We start from the raw sequence: 19,137 nt of genomic DNA on the forward strand, positions 1-19,137 counted from the left end.
CCCACACTTAACTAAACATAGAAACTTGGCTCCACTTTCTTTTATTTTTTGTACTCTTATTTTTATCAATGAAATTAGTAATTACCTAAGAAAAATAAAGAAAAGGGAAATAATGTATATATTTTCCAGTTCCAAAATTTCAGCATTTTTTCTAGTCAAGAAAACAGAATTGCAAATAATATCAATCAAAAAACTTTCTTCTTTTACAAAATTAGGTCAAAAGAGAGTGGAGAAAAGGGGGCAAGAGCCCTTTCTCTAGCTAGTATCACAAGTAGCATTGAGGACCTTGACGTACTAGTGGCCTTTGGACAAGTTGGCTGCACTTCTTAAGGTGATTCACACCTTGAACATGGTAGCAACACTAGAGTTTAGGAATTTGTTAACTTAAAAAAAAAAAAAAAAAAAAAAAAAAAAAAAAAAAAAATTCTCCTCTTGTTTTCGGGGAGAGACCATAGACCACAGAAGAACTCAATATAAATACTATTTTTTTGAAAAATTGGGGGCCCCAGGGGCAATGGTTTAAATTTCTACTAATATACTATAGAAAACCACTTTATTGCATATACAACATATATATAAAAAATTCGGAAGCCAGTGGGGTCATGATTGAAATTTCTACTAATTAATGTACTACTTAAAAAAAATATATTATTGCATATACCATATAAAAATAAAAATATTTATGATTAAAGTGACACCACCTTCACATAAAATTACTATATACTTCATATATTTTTTTTTATGAGATATATACTTCATTTTTATTATGCACCAATCATAATAGTTGCAACTGTGAAAAATTTTGTGATCTTAAAGTTACGATTTCAAAAGCCAAAAAAGTATTTTGTAGTTTGTATAATGAGGATACATTCTATCCGGAGCTGGCGTAAAGCAGCTCTTTTACGCCACCAATAATAAAGCGCCACATTAGCGAATAATTTTAAACTTAATACACCTTATTACATTCATTATAACCCACATAATATCCCAAAATTTTTCCCAAACACATGCACATTCTTCTCTCTGATTCCTCTCATCTCTGTTTCTCTCTCCCTCTCATCAAAACCCAGCGCCGATCTGCGCCAACTCTCTGGGTTAGTGATTTTCACTTTCACTCACAAAAAGATAATATTTGGGACACCCAATTGGGCCTGACGACGTGACCATCTTGGACTACAGGTGGAAAGCTGAGATGCTCGCTGAACCTCCATCCAAGCCTCTAGAGGCTGAGCCAGTAAAGCAATTAAAAGTTTAAAACCCAAAGCTGGTGCCAAAATCAGTTTAATAAGCTTGCCTCGTGGAAATTGGTGTTAGATGAAATCCACATAATTTTCTTTTGTTAGTTCCGAAAGATTCAGGAGGATTTTACCTACTCTGTTTGGGTTTTGTTATGCCTTGATTTTACTTAAACAGGGCTCAAAAATTGTTGGTGTTTTATTTGATTTCAATTGGGCTTTTCTAGGTAGTACTTCTCCACTTTTCCCAGTTACATTTTATTTTTACCTGTTCACACTTCACACCTTACAAATTAGATGGCGTGACTGTACTGAAACTGAATTCAACGACCAAACTATGTGTTGAAGGCTTGAAGCTAAATCCTTATCAGTGGACAAGTCTTCAAAATTTCCAACCGTTGCCAATAAGGCCAAAAATAACTAACAAGAAAACAATAGAACCAAAAAAAAAAGATAAAAAGTAAAAGAAAATTGTAGTCAAGACTCAAAATAGTAACACTGGAAAGTGGTAACATAGTTTGAAGTTTGAACAATTACATCCATAATTGAAATGATGGGTTGCAACAACGGACTCTATAACCATCATCAAAATTATTATTGCTTTCCATAACTCGTGATGGGATTGCAAATGTTCTCGAGCCATTTTAGCTTGTCATGATACAGTTCTGAATCCACGAGCTGGAGGTCATCTAACCATTGAATCGCCTCTTCAATAGCATCTTGAATATTTTCCTTAGCTGCAGGGGCAAGCTTGGAACCAATCTTCTCATCATTGATAGTATTCCTCATGTCGTAGGCATAGTTCTCCAAAGCTTCCTTAGCCTTGGCCTTCTTCCTGTGTTCATCATCTTCAGCCTTGTACGTCTCTGCATCCTGGACCATCCTGTCGATCTCTTCACTGGATAGTCTTGCCTTATCATTAATGATAGTGATCTTCCTCATCACACCAGTGGAAATCTCCTCAGCAGACACATTCAAGATACTATTGGCATCAATATCAAAGCAAACATTTACTTTAGCAACACCCCTGGGTGCTGGAGGAATACCATTAAGCACAAATCCGCCCAAAAAGTTGTTATCCGTAGTTCTTGCTCTCTCACCCTCGTACACAGAGATGTCCATAGAAGTTTGGTTGTCATGTAAAGTTATGTAGCTGCTCTCCTTTTTGGTGGGAATGGCAGAATTCCTTGGAATCAAAACAGACATAACATTTGTATTAATCTCTGTACCAAGGGACAAAGGGGTGACATCCAAGAGAATGACATCTGCAAGTTTCTCATTACCCATACCGGTCAAGATAGCAGCTTGAACAGCGGCTCCATAAGCCACAGCCTCATCTGGATTAATGCTCTTACAAAGCTCCTTCCCATCGAAGAAGTCCTGCAACAACTGCTGCACCTTAGGAATTCTGGAAGAACCACCCGTAAGAACGACATCATGGACACAACTCTTATTCATGTTAGCATCAGTCAAGCACTTCTCCACAATATCAATCGACTTCCTAAACAAATCCATATTGAGTTCCGCAAATTTGGCACGAGTAATAGTTGAAAAGAAATCTATACCATTATATAAAGAATCGACTTCAATGTTAGTCTCAATTGCAGAAGAAAGAATCCTCTTTGCCTTCTCACAAGCAGTTCTTAACCTCCTAAGAGCTCTGGAGTTTACACTAATGTCCACCTTGTGTTGCCTCTTAAATATTTCAACAAAGTGCTTTACCATTCTGTTATCAAAGTCCTCACCTCCAAGGTGAGTGTCTCCAGCAACGGCCTTCACTTCAAAGACACCTTTCTCAATGGTAAGTAGTGAGACATCAGCAGTACCACCACCCAAATCAAAAATCAACACATTTCTCTTGCCAATGCTATCTGCAATCATGTCTATACCATAAGCAATGGCTGCAGCAGTTGGTTCATTAATTATACGCAGGACATTCAGGCCTGAAATGCCTCCAGCATCCTTTGTAGCCTTACGCTGGGAATCATTGAAGTAGGCGGGGACGGTAACAACCGCATTCTTCACAGTTGTACCCAGGTAGGCTTCGGCTATCTCACGCATCTTTTTTAGGACCATAGATGAGATTTCCTCGGCAGCAAAGTGCTTCTCTTCGCCCTTATAATTGACCACAATCATAGGCTTATCACTAGGGCCTTCAATAACCTTGAATGACCAGAGGTTGATATCGCTCTGAACCAAAGGATCACTGAATCTCCTACCAATCAACCGCTTTGCATCTGCAATATAATTAGGCTTTTATGAAATAGATACCTCAAATAGTAGATGGGAAAACTATTAGACAATAATGAAGCACAAGAGGCAATAAGATATATATTGAGTTTTGTTTTACAAGTATATATATATTTATATATTGTGAACTTGAGTAATGGAAGCGGACATTTTTGTAGCTCATTAGCCTAATAATGTAGAGTCATCACCGACTCTTGAGCATTAGGCCGGCAGTAAAAATTTTCAATGTTTTGCATGTTTGACAATAGGTAAAGAAGAGTTCAAGATAAAGAAGTTTTCATGTCTTTAGGTGACGATGAAACTTTTCCGTCTTTAGTAGGTGAATTGAAAGGTTTGACTATCAAACCGATTTGGCTTCAACATGTGAATGTAGAACTAGTGGAGTTGGGGTTTTTTTTTTCATTTGCTTTTTGGTGGTAGCATTTAATGCTTTGTTTTCTTGTCACCTTTGTAATCTCTATATAAGTTTAGCCCCGGATAGAATCAAGGTGTCAAAGAATAAGTAATGAGAGAGCAAATAAGTGGTGTGTATAGCAAAGTGTGTGTAATAAGCATTAATAAAACTTCTTTGTGTATTCTATTTGAGTGTGATGAGATTTATCATAAGATATTTGATGATATACTTTCTTTTTTAGTGTCAAATATATTTTGACAAAGCTTCTGCAACCACAAATCTCAACAAATAAGATAATATAAAAGGGGGAGAAAAAATATTCAAGATTAAATTGCAAATTACATCGGTAAAGTTTTGGGTAATTTGATTTTGCCTTCTAAAGTTTTAATTGTTTTATATGCTCCCCTAATGTTAAGTATCATCGGTATTTGTTCCCTTCCATCAATGCAGCCTGCCTAACTGTCCCTCAAGTATTAGATTGGCACCCCAACGACACTCTATGTTTGAAATTGTATTGTTATTGCATCCTCTATATTTGGAGCTGCTTTAATTAATTTGGTAGTTAACAACTTACAGCTTAGCAAGACACATTAACAGAAGAGAGCAAATCCAAATGATACCTAAGGTTAGGAGAGCTTATCCATATATTGAAACTTTTTAGAAGGCAAAATCAAAATTATTCCAAACTTTAGATATGTAGTTTACAATTTAGTCAGAAATCAACTATTAGCACATGAAGTTGCTTTTGATAGCATTGTGATCTCATGTTAAAATCTTCAATTTGATTAAAGCTGATAATACAAATTTGAAATTTATAAACAAAGCGTTAATTAAAATCTTGATAATTACAAATACTAAAGCAATAAGTTCATAATTGATGCCGAGATGGAGAAAAGTTTCTTAGTTCTTTAATGATTTCTATTATTGAAGTTGTGAATTCTTATCCTCTGAGTATGAACCTTGAATAAATGACATTATGATATATGAATGCTATTAAGCTTTCTTAAAGTAATTTTTTTTAATGAAAATTCTTAAAGTGATTTTTTTTTTTTTTTTTTTTTTTTTTGAGTAACAAAATTCAAGTGGTGAGAATTAAGAACAAAATTTAACAGTGAACACAAACTGCATATCTTTTTCTTTCCACAAAACTCGTTACCCAATAATCCATACCAGCATCTTTTCACACTTGCACTACGCGAGTCCAAATAATGAGAGCAGAATTGTTTTCCCTTATTAACCTTTGAAACCCACTGTTTTTTTTTAGAGAAGTGTTATGTTTATAGCATTTTCATAACAAACATCCCACATATACCCAATAACTACTAACAATTTCAAAAAGAGAAATACTATCACCACAACATTTTACAGGCAACAAATGTACAAATTTAAAATAAGATAAAATAAAACTAGCCTACAGTCAGACTCAGAGGCTTTCAAGAACATAGTTTGATATTGGTAAGTGAAAAACATGTTTTTAAGAATTAAAAAAATACTTTTTTTCTATCTTCATAAAAAGAAAATCTTTTTATTCATCTATTTTATAAAAAGGGGAGAGGGGGGAGTTCATTGTAAAGAGTCAAGAGATTACCAAAGACAGAGTTGGTGGCGTTTCTGGCAACCTGGTTCTTGGCGGCATCACCGACCAAGCGCTCCGCCGGAGTGAAAGCAACAAAGGAGGGAGTGGTTCTGTTACCTTGATCATTCACTATTATCTCTACTCTTTCATTTTGCCACACTGCCACGCACGAGTACGTTGTACCAAGATCTATCCCAATCGCCAGGCCCTCTCTATGGTTGGCCATTGTCGTCTGGACAAGAAGCTCAAAGACTTTTGTAAACCGAAACTAATAAGTAGAAGAAAGTAGACTCCGAGTGTGAGCCACTTTGGTAATGAAAGGTTAAAGATGGCACCCTATATTGATATATATGCCTTTTTCTTTTTGAGAAGCCATATATATGCCTTTAACCTCGAAGTTTTCCTCATTTCCACCCACTTGGGTGAAAAAAAAAAAGAAAAAAAAAAAGAAGAAAAAAGAAAAAAAAAAGAGGGAAGTCTAAAATGTAATGGGTCCTACAATTAAAGTGTGCATATTATATAGACTACGTGTTGATTGCTTTGACTTCAATTATTACAGTTTATCTTTTTTTAGTTTGAAATAAAATACTCACATTTTCGAAAATTTAGATTATTTACACTAATTTTTTCTAAATGACCGAAAAAATTCCAAAAAAAATAGGCTTTAAAAAAATTCCAAATTTCTTTTTAAAGGTATATGAATGATTGTTTAAGTGTATAAGCATTAACCATGCTATGTCAAATTGTCATTTTAATGCACTAAAACAATTTTTTTTTTTTTTTAACATGGCTTTTTAACATTACACCATACATCAAATTTTCTATTCTTCCCTTCAATGCATTAAAACAATATATACACAATACATTAATTTAAAAAAAAAAATCCTACAATTTTTATAAAAATAAATAAATACAAAACTCATATAACACCTCCTAGCCCACCCCCACCATTATTGCAAACCCACCACCACCCAAAATCATCCAAACCATCGTCAGCCGTCGTAAACACAAACACCAAAATTAGCCCACAACCACCGCAACCCACCAAAATCAACCCACTACAACAACTCAAAAAAAAAAAAAACCCCACCACAACAACGAGAGAGAGAGAGAGAGAGTATAATTAAATAAAGATTTTTATTTTTATTTTTACAATTTTTGCCGTAGCATTCTATTAGTAGAGTAATATTGTAGATCAATACCTAATTTTTTAGTACTTGAAAGATGTAGGTGGGTTTTTTGTGTTTGGTGTGCTAAATGCTAAAAATTTAGCATTTAGCACACTTGATGCTAGTGCTTTAAGTGGATAATAATATAGAAAATTCAAGATTTTTTAAGGTTTTTTTTTTTTTTTTTTTTTTTCTTTTTTTTTCAATCATTCAAGGTAATAATTTGTATTTTAGGGAGATGAGTTTCTTATTCCGCACTAGAGGAAAACTGAGTGTAATAACGAAAGATCTTAGGAGAGATAAGTTCAATTTACCCTATGTTTTTCTATTATTTTTTTATTAATTTTTATGTCACTGTTGAAAAAATTCTCACACAATAAAATTTTAATTTACATTTAACATAAAAATTTGAAGAAAAATATAAATTGCTAACATTTTAATGCATAATTTATTTAAGCTATAATGGTTTTTGTTACGTATTTGTAATGTCATTTTAAATTTATATATTAATAAGATTTTAATTTGAAATTGTATGTATGGTAAAAAATAAATAGTAGAAGAAGATTTTATTATCAACAAAAAAAAAAAAATGATTAAGATGCGGACCTCCTCTGTTGGTTTTGGGATCCCCTTTATCGAATTCCCCTACAGGAACGAATGAGGCTTACTAGCAATCTATATATTGAGGAGGATAAAGAAGAAAGTAGTTAGGATATACACTAAAATCAGGTTTATCAGGTCAAACTTGACGTGATTATAAGCCTTATTAATTTTACTAATTTAGATTCAGTTTCAACATCATTTCACTTTGTTTTTCTTTCTATTTAGATGACATGTAATTTTAAAGGAGGATATGACAATTTATAGTACACAAAACACAACCTCTTAAATAATATGGAACAAAAAAAGATTAAAAAAAGTAATTTTGCTTGTGGTAGGAAATAAAAAATAAAAAATAAACTTTATAGGATTTCAAGTTGACAAGACCACTAAAAAATGATTAAAAAAAATAAAAAAATATTTACTTTCTAATCTATATCTATATTAACACCAATATTTATATATAATATATAATATAATATGAAATATTTTTTTATTTTTGTGGATATTTTTTAAAGTTGCCATATAAGTTTTTGAAAATCAACAGTTATAAGCTTTTCACATGATTAGTCAAACATGTATTTTTAATAGTTATGAATATATAATGCTATACTATGCTTCTTTAAACTAATTAAAACCACACATTTTTTAAATAAATTAAGCAGGTCAAAACAAAATATATTCTTTTTAATTCATTGTTTTTTAAAATAATAACTAAATTAGATTTGTTCTTTTCTATAAATTCTCTAATTTCACCTTTTAGTTATGTACTTATTAATATATAATTCTTGTCTAACTTTTTCATGTGTTACATGGGTTAATGATTAGGTCTATTATTTCTAATAGTAAGGACAACTACTTTAATAACCTTTTTCTCAATGTGTTTTTTTTATAGAAAATTTCAACTTATTACATTTCGTTACGTTAAAAGTACATCAAAAAGAAAAAAAAGTCACATCTTTTATTTTCACAAAATGGTACATGACAAACTGTCAAGTGGAGTTGTAAAGGAAAACGCGGGGATGGGAAATTAATTTTAAGGTTACCTTCCACTTTATCTTTTATGGCAAGACAAGCTTAAGATCGTCACTTCGACTTTCAAGTAGAATATAGAAATCCCAGTGTTGGTATCTGGATTGATTCAGGATTCTTTGCTTTCCACTATTTCTCTCACAACCAAAAAATAAAAATTCTTTTATCCTTGAATCTGGATTTTTTTTTTTTTTTTTTTTATATAAATTCAGGGGTCAGGTTACATTTCAGAAAGGTTACGCAACAGGGCAATTTATCCTCTCCATGAACAGAGTCCAGGCTAACCCTTTATCAATTCATATTTCTTACTAATCTAATCTAAGAATCTAAAGTGCAAACAAACTGTGGCTTTTACCAGGATAAATCAACTTCCGAGCTAGACAGGTTGAAGCTAAACCTTATCAGCTGGCATAAAATGACAAATCCAAAAATTTAGAGTCATAAATTTCCAAACAAGGACAAATTACTAGCAAGAAAATAAAAGACTTAAAAAGGGTTGGAGAAATAAATTCGAAATAGTCACACTGGTGAAATGGTTTGCACTCTTACATGTGTTGTACTTTGAGAGGTGCTACTCAAAGTTTTTGATTTTGTCCACAAATCCTATGAATGATGGGGTTGCAGATGCTCTCAAGCGTTTCCAGCTTGTCCTCATACTCTTCTGAATCCACGAGCTGGAGGCCATCTAACCACTGAATCACCTGTTCAACAGCATCATTAATCTTTTTCTTACGTACGAGGCCAAGCTTGGCACCAATCTTCTTATCATTGATAGTGTTCCTCATATTGTAGGCATAGTTCTCCAAAGTTACCTTAGCCTCAACCTTCTTCCTGTGTTCATCATCTTCAGCCTTGTATATCTCTGCATCTTGGACCATCCTGTCAATCTCTTCACTGGACAGTCTTGCCTTATCATTAGTGATAGTGATCTTACTCATCACACCAGTGGTCATCTCCTTGGCAGAAACATTCAAGATACCATTAGTGTCAATATCAAAACAAACTTTTGCCTTAGTAACACCTCTAGGTGCTGGAGGAATGCCAGAAAGCTCAAATTGTCCCAGAAAGTTGTTGTCACAAGTTTTAGCTCTCTCACCCTCGTAAACAGAGAACAACATAGAAGTTTGATTGTCACTCATGTTGTAGTAGTTCTCCTCCTTCTTGGTGGGAATGGCGGTATTCCTTGGAATCACAATAGACATCTCTGATCCACAAACCTCTACACCGAGGGACAGAGGAGTGACATCTAAGAGCATGATGTCTTGAAGTTTCTCATTACCCATTCCGGTCAAGATTGCAGCTTGAACAGCAGCTCCATAAGCCACAGCCTCATCTGGATTAATGCTCTTACAAAGCTCCTTTCCATTAAAGAAGTCCCGCAACAACTGCTGCACCTCGGGAATTCTGGAAGAACCACCTGTAACAACAACATCATGGACACAGCTCTTGTCCATCTTAGCATCAGTCAAACACTTCTCCACGATATGGATACACTTCCTGAACAAATCCATATTGAGTTCCGCAAATTTGGCACGGGTAATAGTTGAAGAGAAATCAATACCTTTATATAAATAATCAACTTCAATAGTAGTCTCCATTGCAGAAGAAAGAATTATTTTTGCTTTCTCACAAGCAGTTCTTAACCTCCTAAGAGCTTTGGAGTTTACACTAATGTCCACCTTGTGCTGCCTCTTAAATATATTAACGAAGTGCTTTACCATTCTGTTATCAAAGTCCTCACCTCCAAGGTGAGTGTCTCCAGCAACAGCCTTTACTTCAAAGACACCCTTCTCAATGGTAATTAGTGAGACATCTGTAGTGCCACCACCCAAATCAAAAATCAATACATTTCTTTTGCCAATGCTACTTGCCATCCTATCAAGACCGTAAGCAATGGCAGCAGCAGTTGGTTCATTAATTATACGCAGGACATTTAGGCCTGCAATGCCTCCAGCATCCCTTGTTGCCTTACGTTGTGAGTCATTGAAGTAGGCAGGGACAGTAACAACTGCATTCTTCACAGTTGTGCCCAGATAGGCTTCGGCAATCTCACGCATCATTCTAAGGACCATAGATGAGATTTCCTCAGCAGAAAAGTGCTTCTCTTCGCCCTTATAATCAACAATGATCATAGGCTTATCACCAGGACCTTCAATAATCTTGAATGGCCAAAGATTGATATCACTTTGAATCAAGGGATCGCTGAATCTCCTACCAATCAATCGCTTGGCATCTACATGACAATACCATTTTAAGGAATTAAACAATGATTTGACAACAATAAATCATAAGGAGAAGAAATAAATTATTCATTTCTTGTCCATAGTTATACATATTTAAGTAGAATTAGAAAACATAAAAAATTGGCAGCTTGGTATGGGTTTGGCTCCAAATTAAAAAGTCAGTTTATTTTACTATTTAGCTTATTTTTTTTTACTATTCATGGGTCTCACTGTACTTTTTGATACTATTCATGGGTCTCACTATACTATTTCAATTAACTTTTACCTTTATCTATCATACTTTCAGCAAAAACTTTTTAGTTTAAGTTCTTGCTGGTGACCTTGAAATTTTTTTATTTAAATCGATACTATATGCCTGAAATATGTAACAGAGAACTTTAATTAAGATCATATTAACTACAATTAATAAAGCCAAAATTGTCCGTAATTGATAGCTTTTAACACCATACGTGGTAGAATTTGGATGAGATTGTTGCCTATAAAATGGTGAATATGAATGCTATAAAACATTGTGATATTCGGGTAAGTTCGTTTTTTTCCTGGGTTTTTTTTGATCTATTTAATTAGGTAAAGCATACTAATATATTTATCATTCGAAGAAAAAGTAAAGTTATATTTTTATTAAAAAACAGAAGTATAGATATATTTTTATGTAATTTAATTTCAAATAAAATAAAAGGCAAATAATAATAAGTTCATCCAAACATATTACAATGATTAAGTCGAATAACCCTACATCTTTTGGCTAATATTTTAGTGCAAACTAATTTTGTAAAAGGAATAACTAGAAACGACTGGAAAATAAGTTCCATTTTTGCTTTAAATTATTCACTAATTTGATGAATTAATGCACAGAAAGTTTTATAATTATATATGAGACATTCAATTAGTAAGTGCCCGTTTGGTTCAGCATTTGAAGCCCAAAAAGCGCTTTTTCAAAAAAGCTCAACCCAGTTTTGCGTTTGGTAAGCTCAAAACGCAACTTTTATAAAAAAGTTGCGTTTTGAACTTTTAGAAAAAACTGAGGGAAAACGCGGAATGGTTTATGGACCCTCAGGGGTCCATAAATGAAAACACGCTCTGCGCGTTTTGTATTATTACCGTTGCAATATTGAAAATACCGAAATACCTATCACCAATAAACTTTGCCCTTTTCTCTTCTCCGCTCCTCTGTTACAGACCAACACCGGTCAAGAAAGTATCAACCAAATACAAACAGAGCACCACCCAACAATCACCGATCTACCACCACAACCCATTTCAACATTTGATAATCCAAACACAAAATCAACAAAATCAAACCAATTTTACACAATTTTACAAAGGAACCCAATAATGAAATCATAACCAAAAAAAAAAAAAAAAAAAAAAACCGAGCTGACCCATTTCCGCCGCATGTCGTTGGCAGTGAGGAAGAGATCAAGCAACGGTGGAGAGGAAGACAGGCAGCGGTGAAGGCAGAGATCAAGCACCGATCTGACCCATTCCTCCCTTTTGGATTTCCCCTCTATCTTCGTTTGATGAGAATCATGCAGACGAAGAGCTAAGAAAAAAAAAAAAAAAAAAAAAAAAAAAAAAAAAAAAAGAGGAAGAAGGAGAGCTCTCTGGGACGTTCTGGAACTTGGAGAAGTGATATGGAAAAAGAAAGGAAAGAAGGAAATAAAGGAAAAGAGTGGGTACGTGTGTGGACTAGAAAAAAAGAGGGAAAAAAAAAAAAGAAAAAAAAGAAGAAAATGCGGTAAGTGAGTGGAGGAGAAAAAAAATGAAAAAGAAGGAAATATTATCACAATATTTTCACAATAAATATTAAGTAGTAGGTTATTATTAGCTAACACTTGTGAGAAAAAATAATTTTTTTAGAAAGAGAAAAAAATAATTTTAATAGTACGTTCAAATTAAAATTAGTATCAATTTTTATCACAATATTTTTACAATACTTTCACAATAAATCTTAAGTGGTAGGTTATTATTAGCTAATATTGGTAAGAAAAAAATAATTTTTTTAGAAAGAGAAAAATTGATTTAAGTATGATGAAGTAATTGATTTAAGTATGAAACAAACTCACATAAAAAAAAAAAAAAAAGGTATGAAATAAATTCCCTTATATATACATTGTCCTTTTTGGTCATTTACCCATAGTTTTAAAAACCGGACCGGACCGGCCGGTCCGACCGGTTCAACCGGGAATCGGCTTTCAATCCGGTCCGGTTATGGTATAAAACCGAAAATGACCTAAAAACCGGTAAATAGTAAAAACCGGCCGGTTCAACCTGAGAACCGGAAACCGGTGCGGTCAAACCGGTTTTGCTCCTCAAACTAAACTACGTCGTTTTTAAGTGTTTGGCTCCTCAAAACAACGTCGTTTTTTCCTGCTCCTCAAAACTAACCTAAAGTCCTCACTGACTCACTCTTCTCATCAGCCATCTCACTCTTACGGCCTCACGATTCACGCCTCCTCTTCTCATCTGCCTCACTCTCACACTCACCTCAAGCTCTCAAGGCCGCTCAACTTAACTCAATCTTTCTCTAGTCTCTACTCTCTACCTCACTCTGTTCTCTCTGCCTCACGCACAGCGGCACAACGGCACGCCCTCGCCCTTTGAGCTCACTCCTAGTCTGCTCTACCCACAAACCATTTCAACTACCCACCCAAAACCCACAACTTAGCCACCACCAAGACCCACAAAACATCCCAACCATCCACCACAACCCACAAACCCAGCCACCACCAAGACCCATAAACCATCCAAAAACCCAAATCGATAAAGCTTCACAACAATAAAGGAAAAAAAAATCCAGAACTGAGATTAAAAGAATGAATCAACGATGGTGGAGGTGGCCAAGAAACAGTGGGGCCGACGACAATGGAGGATAACGGAAAGAAAAAAGAAAAAAAAACTCAGTGGATCGGTGATGATTGGATCGGTAATGAATGGCGCCGATGGCGGTGGAGATGCAATCGGTGATGAGTGGCGCCGATGAGTGGATCGATGGCCGGTGATGAATGGCGCCGATGAGTGGATCGGTGGTCGGTGAGCATCTAGGAGTGGATCGGAGGCTTTGGATCTGAGATTTGGTCTGTGGAAGGGAAACTTTTTTTTTTTTTTTTTTTGGAGAAAGCACAGTGTCGAGAGAGTAGGGAGAGATGAGTGACTGAGTGATTTTGTATAATATTTTACTGTTTTTACACCTGTTTGACTTTTACACACACTTGTTAATATATATATTTTTATATATAATTTAAAAATTATTAATTATTTATATAATTTAAATAAATAATAATTAAATTATTTATGACGTCACCGGTTCGACCATCGGTTGAACCTCGGTCCGACCAAAAAACCGGTAATTAGCTCCTCGACCGGTTCTTTCATCGTACCGGTTTTTAAAACCATGCATTTACCCCTCAAAAAGCCACTTTTATAAGTGCTAGCCAAACACTCAGCTTTTTCATTATGCACTTTTTAACAGTTTTTACCAAACACTCAGCTTTTTGAAACTCCACTTTTTCATTATGCACTTTTTTAAAAAGCTGAACCAAACTCACCCTAAGTACTACATTCTCGAAAAGAAATTTAATAAGTACTTTTAATTAAAAAAATGGTTAAATTAGAGAATTTGTGAAAAGGATCTTTCCTAATTTAATTAGAAATTATTAAACCTAAAATTAGAATTTGTTTAGTATTAGGGTCCTAGTTATCTCTATGCTCCAGGGGAAAGTTTATTTATATATGATACATATTAATTCAATAAGAACTAATAAATAAAATTTAATTAGATAATTTATATAAAAAAAAAGATCAAATCTAATTTAATCAAAATTAATTTAAACTAATATAGTTTGATATTATTTCTAACTATGAACAATAAATTAATATATTAGAATGAGACTAGGGGTGGAGCTAGGGGTGAGAGGGGCCACCTGCCACTCCTTTAGTTTCTTCTATCCTTAAGTAGTTTGCATCCCTAACATGGTGAAAAATAGAAAATAAACGACTCCCACTCTAGAGAAACAGACATTGATACCAACATGTGGGGGGTGGGGGCGGGGGGAGAGATAAGTATATAACTTTTTCACCTACTTCACTATTCTTTTAAAGTAGCTGTTATCTTGTCTAGGTTTTCACCCATTTTACTAATTTCTTTTCTTTTTCATTATTTTCACTCATTTCACTATTTATGTCTCTTTTCTTGTTGAGTAATTTACATATATTGCAAATTTTACGACATTAGTCTTATAAGATGATATATCACCATCACACCCAAAAAAAAAAAAAAAAATCAATTTATATAATTATTTATTACTTTTTCAAGTGGCACTAATCACATATCAAAGTTTATAACTTTTTCACCTTCTTCACTATTCTTTTAAATTAGCTGTTATCTTGTCTAGGTTTTCACCCATTTTACTAATTTCTTTTCTTTTTCATTATTTTCACTCATTTCACTATTTATGTCTCTTTTCTTGTTGAGTAATTTACATATATTGCAAAATTTACAACATTAGTCTTATAAGATGATATATCACCATCACACCAAAAAAAAAAAAAAAAAAAAAAATCAATTTATATAATTATTTATTACTTTTTCAAGGGGCACTAATCACATTCTTACCATATGAAATTATTTGCATTTTGTAGTAAAATTTGTCATAATTTAACATTTTTTTTTTGTCTTTTCTCAGGGAAATTCAATTATTGGGCCCCATAATTACATAAATTAATATATTTTTAAAAAAACTTAATGCTCTTATAGTACTGGACTAAATCCCTAAAGGCCAAAGCATCCTCTCTCTCTCTCTCTCTTCAATGTTTTAAACTCTGATTATAAACCCAAATTTTAAACACTTTGAAGAATAAAATATTTTTTTTCTCAATTTATTCTAACGGGTCAAATTAGATGTCTGAATTTTGTATATTTTGATAAATCTCTTTTTTTTTTTTTTTTGATCTCTAATAAATCTCTTACTAACAAAAATACAAAAAAAAAAAAAAAAAAAATTCAATTATACTCTTAAAACTTTTGGATTGATTTGTTTTCACAATTTATTCTAAGGGATCAAATTAATTAGATGTCTGAATTTTGTATATTTAGATAAATCCTTTACTTATTATTATTATTATTATTTTTATTATTTTTAATTTTGATATCTGATAAATCTCTTACTTTGAATTTTAGTAACTATGAATTAGTTATTTTTATTTCTTTATTTTAATGATATGAAATATATACACAATTGTTTAATTATTTACTATTATTGTTGATTGATATTTTTTAGATTTACTTCATTTGTAATATTAACTTTTAATCTTATCTTCCTTTAAACTGAAATTATGGCTTCGCTACTAAATGTGAACCACCACCAAGCAATAATCCCAAAATTTTGAGGTACAAATTCACTCCCTTAGTTCTTTGTGACAAATGTCACGAGGCTAGGAGGGCCCTTTTATGACAAATTATGAGCTATTATATGACGTAATATAGTAGTCAATTTGATGTAGTCAAATTTTTTTTGAAGAAAAGTCAGAAAGACTATATTTATTTATTTTTTCAATTTTGACCCAATCACAATTTAGCAAATAAAATAAAATAAAATATTTTATATGTGGAATTTTTTTTTTTTTTTTTTTTTTTTTTTTACTGTCATATGTGGAGTTATTATTTTCATGCGATGTAGGGGTGTCAATTCGGGTTAACGTGTCGGGTTCATGTCGTGTCGAGGTAGAGGTATTCGACTAAATGACTCAACCCTAACTCGATCCATTTAATAATCGTGTCATGATCCTTCAACTCTAACCCGACTTGTTAATAAGGCGGGTTGACCTGACCCAACCCATTTGACACACTTAATAAACAAGTCGTGTTGGGTTGACACGAATGTAACACAACCCATTTCAACCAGCATAATATTAAATATAACATCTATCTAGGAATAATTTTTTTTTACATCCTAAAAAGCAATGCATACAATTCAAGTTTTCAACCCACATTCAAAATAACATAGTTCAACAAAAATATAACATTCATCTAGAAATAAGTTCTTTACACTCCAAAAGAAGTGCAAGCACTTCAATCCAAATTCAAAATAACAAAGTTTAACAAAAATAAAATAACATAGTTTAACAAAAATATAATATCCTTGAATATTTTTCAAATGCTAAGTATCAATTTTGAAAAAATTTGAGCAAATAGTAGACTAATTCTGACTATTACCACGATTATAATCTATAGATTTTTTGTTGATGTCCAAATTCATAACATCTTCCACAAGCTCATCCAATTTTATTTGTGCAAGTTTTATGCCAAAAAAAAAAAAGTATTAGTAGTTCTAGGGTTTGAAAGTTTCAATTTCTAATTATATCCCTTGTAAATTTTTATAATTACTCACTTTTCTTTCTAAATTTAAAATATATGTTGGATATAAAAGGTATTTGACAAATATAAAATAAAATAAATATTTATTTGTTATACGAGTTAAACGGGTTGTGTTAAGTGGGTCATTTCGGGTTGACACAAATAAATTGGCGTGTCAAACGTGTTTATTGCGGGTTATACGGGTTGACCCGCTTATGACACGTTTCTTATCGTGTCGCTTTCGGGTCGACCCGTTTATGACCCAAACCCATTAAAGCCCAACCCTAACCCGAAAAAACCTGTGTTGGGTTCGTGTCGTGTTCACGGGTTGGGTCGAACATTGACACCCCTAATGCGATGGGCTAACAATATATGTGATCAAAGTTATTTTCACGAATAACCTTATTATTATTAATGGGGAGTATAACACTAAGTGCTTAAGAATAACACTAAAAAAAAAAACTTTGAAGATTACCAAAGATGGAGTTGGCAGGGTTCCTGGCGGCCTGGTTCTTCGCCGCATCACCAACCAAGCGCTCGATGTGAGTGAAAGCAACATAAGATGGTGTCGTCCTCATTCCTTGATCATTAACTATTATCTCTTCTCTTTCATTTTGCCACACTGCCACGCACGAGTACGTCGTTCCCAGATCGATCCCTATCGCCGTACCCTCTCCATGGTCGGACATTGTCGTCGGTAATAGAAGCCCACCAAAGACTTTTGTTAATTGAAACTAAAGTAGATGAAAATAGACTATGACGCACTTTAGAACTGAAAGGTTGAAAGCCCTAAATACTTAACATGCACATGAACTGGTGCTTTTAGAAAAAAGCAAAACGAAATAACGAGTAATTCTTAGGTACTTCCGGAGCACGGAGAATGGTACTCCCTCCTCTCACATTTATGGTGGGGTCCGCTCATTAAATTCATGGTAGAATCTACCATGAATGTGAAAAAAGGGAGTACCATTTCACTATACTTTGGGACTACCTAAGAATTTTTCGAAGAAAGCAGTATCTATGAGACACTTTTGACAATGAAAGGTTAAAAGACGGTACGAATTCAGCAAAAAAAAGAAAGAGAAAAGAAAAGACGGTACGATCTCTTCGAAGTTTCCCCCTTTCCACTTAAGATGGAAATAGTGAAAGAAAGGAAAGGTCTTAAATATAAACAGGTCCTACATTTAAAATGTGTACATTTACATATAGGTGATGTGTTAATTTTAATTCTTTTTCTTCTTAATTTCTATTATGATCACACAACAAACATTGCTGTTAAAAAAAGCACTCACACAAAAAAATATTTAATTTACATTTAAACATAAAAATTTGAAGAATAATAAAAATTACTAATATAGTATTGCGTTCACAGTGATGCTCTTAATTTGCTAAAAAAAACTATTTTTAGCACCATAAACAAAAAAATGCATGCTGCATTGATGATGCTAAAACTAAAATTTTTAGATCCTAACTACAGTAAACTATAAAAAAAATGACAGCTTACTATAGTTACAAAGTTTTAAATTTTTTTTTGTTCCAATTCTCTCTCTTATTCTATTTCTTTCTCTTTTTAGCTCTCCAGCCTGTTCTCTCTCTTTCTTCTATCATTTTTTTTCTCTCTTCTCCTTAGACTTAAACCTTCTTTTTTCTTCTCTTCGCTCTCTCATTTGTAGTGATTATGGGTTTTGTGCCAGTTGTAGGAGTAGTGGTGATAGGTTTTGTAGCCAATTGTGGGAGTAGTGGTGATAGGTTTTGTGGCCAGTTGTGAATTGTTGGGTTCAATGTCGTTTTGTGCCTAGTGGTAGTGGTGGCGGTGGCTGGTGGTGTTGGGTTTTTGTGGCCGATTGTGTGGCCGGTTTGCTAGGTTTTTGTGGCTAGTTGTGTGTGTAGGTTTGTTTGGTTTTTTGTGGCAAAGAGGAAGAGGGAGGAAGTAAGAAAGAAATTAATAAATAAATTAACAATGTTTTGGCTTAGATGTGAAAAATAAGAGAATTGATGTAGGGAGAGTTATAAAATAGTGTGTTAAAATAGATAAAGTAAGTTTTTGAAATGCTAAAAGTTAAAAATTTTACCTTTACCATTGTGAATGCTCTAACAATGCATAATTAATTTAAGTTGTAATGTTCTTTGTTACGTATTTGTAATTTCCTTTTAAATTTGAGATATATATATGTATATATATTATATTATATTATAAAAAATAAATAATAGAAAAAGATATTATTTTCAACAAAAATAAAAAAAAATGATTATCTATTACTGTATACAAGTACTTTGAGAATG

The 19,137-nt window shown here is 33.1% G+C and overlaps 2 protein-coding genes and 1 long non-coding RNA gene across 3 annotated transcripts in view; all 3 read right to left on the bottom strand.

Moving 5' to 3' along the window:
* The window catches only part of LOC126697481 (heat shock cognate 70 kDa protein-like), a 40,858-nt gene extending 35,080 nt beyond the window's left edge, over nucleotides 1-5,778 (bottom strand). The window contains exons 1-2 of the mRNA XM_050394497.1: nucleotides 5,468-5,778; nucleotides 3,273-3,472 (exon numbers count right to left, since the gene is read on the bottom strand). Coding sequence (XP_050250454.1) covers nucleotides 3,273-3,472; nucleotides 5,468-5,681 — 414 coding nt within the window. The 5' untranslated portion in view covers nucleotides 5,682-5,778. The remainder of the gene's footprint in view (nucleotides 1-3,272; nucleotides 3,473-5,467) is intronic.
* A 3,053-nt stretch (nucleotides 5,779-8,831) lies between these two features.
* LOC126696577 (heat shock cognate 70 kDa protein-like) lies at nucleotides 8,832-17,602 on the bottom strand. The gene is made up of 3 exons (XM_050393292.1): nucleotides 17,330-17,602; nucleotides 9,784-10,489; nucleotides 8,832-9,720 (listed from the first exon to the last, which is right to left on the bottom strand). Exons 1-3 carry the CDS (start codon nucleotides 17,541-17,543, stop codon nucleotides 8,832-8,834), a joined length of 1,809 nt encoding a protein of 602 aa, XP_050249249.1. The 5' UTR covers nucleotides 17,544-17,602.
* Nucleotides 11,632-12,575, bottom strand: LOC126697492 (uncharacterized). The gene is made up of 2 exons (XR_007646212.1): nucleotides 11,882-12,575; nucleotides 11,632-11,669 (listed from the first exon to the last, which is right to left on the bottom strand). It is a non-coding gene; the product is annotated as an uncharacterized LOC126697492 (long non-coding RNA).
* Nucleotides 17,603-19,137: the final 1,535 nt, after the last annotated feature.

Source organism: Quercus robur, chromosome 8, assembly GCF_932294415.1.
Source record: "Quercus robur chromosome 8, dhQueRobu3.1, whole genome shotgun sequence".
Lineage (NCBI taxonomy): Eukaryota > Viridiplantae > Streptophyta > Magnoliopsida > Fagales > Fagaceae > Quercus > Quercus robur.

What these genes read in the sequence shown, in the direction of transcription:
- LOC126696577 (XM_050393292.1), bottom strand. Translation starts at nt 17,543, where the DNA reads ATGTCCGACCATGGAGAGGGTACGGCGATAGGGATCGATCTGGGAACG. An exon ending in CCCTGCCAACTCCATCTTTG is followed by an intron (nt 10,490 to 17,329) that starts GTAATCTTCAAA and finishes ATTGTCATGTAG; the next exon opens with ATGCCAAGCGATTGATTGGT. An exon ending in TCAACTATTACCCGTGCCAA is followed by an intron (nt 9,721 to 9,783) that starts ATTTGCGGAACT and finishes GAAGTGTTTGAC; the next exon opens with TGATGCTAAGATGGACAAGA.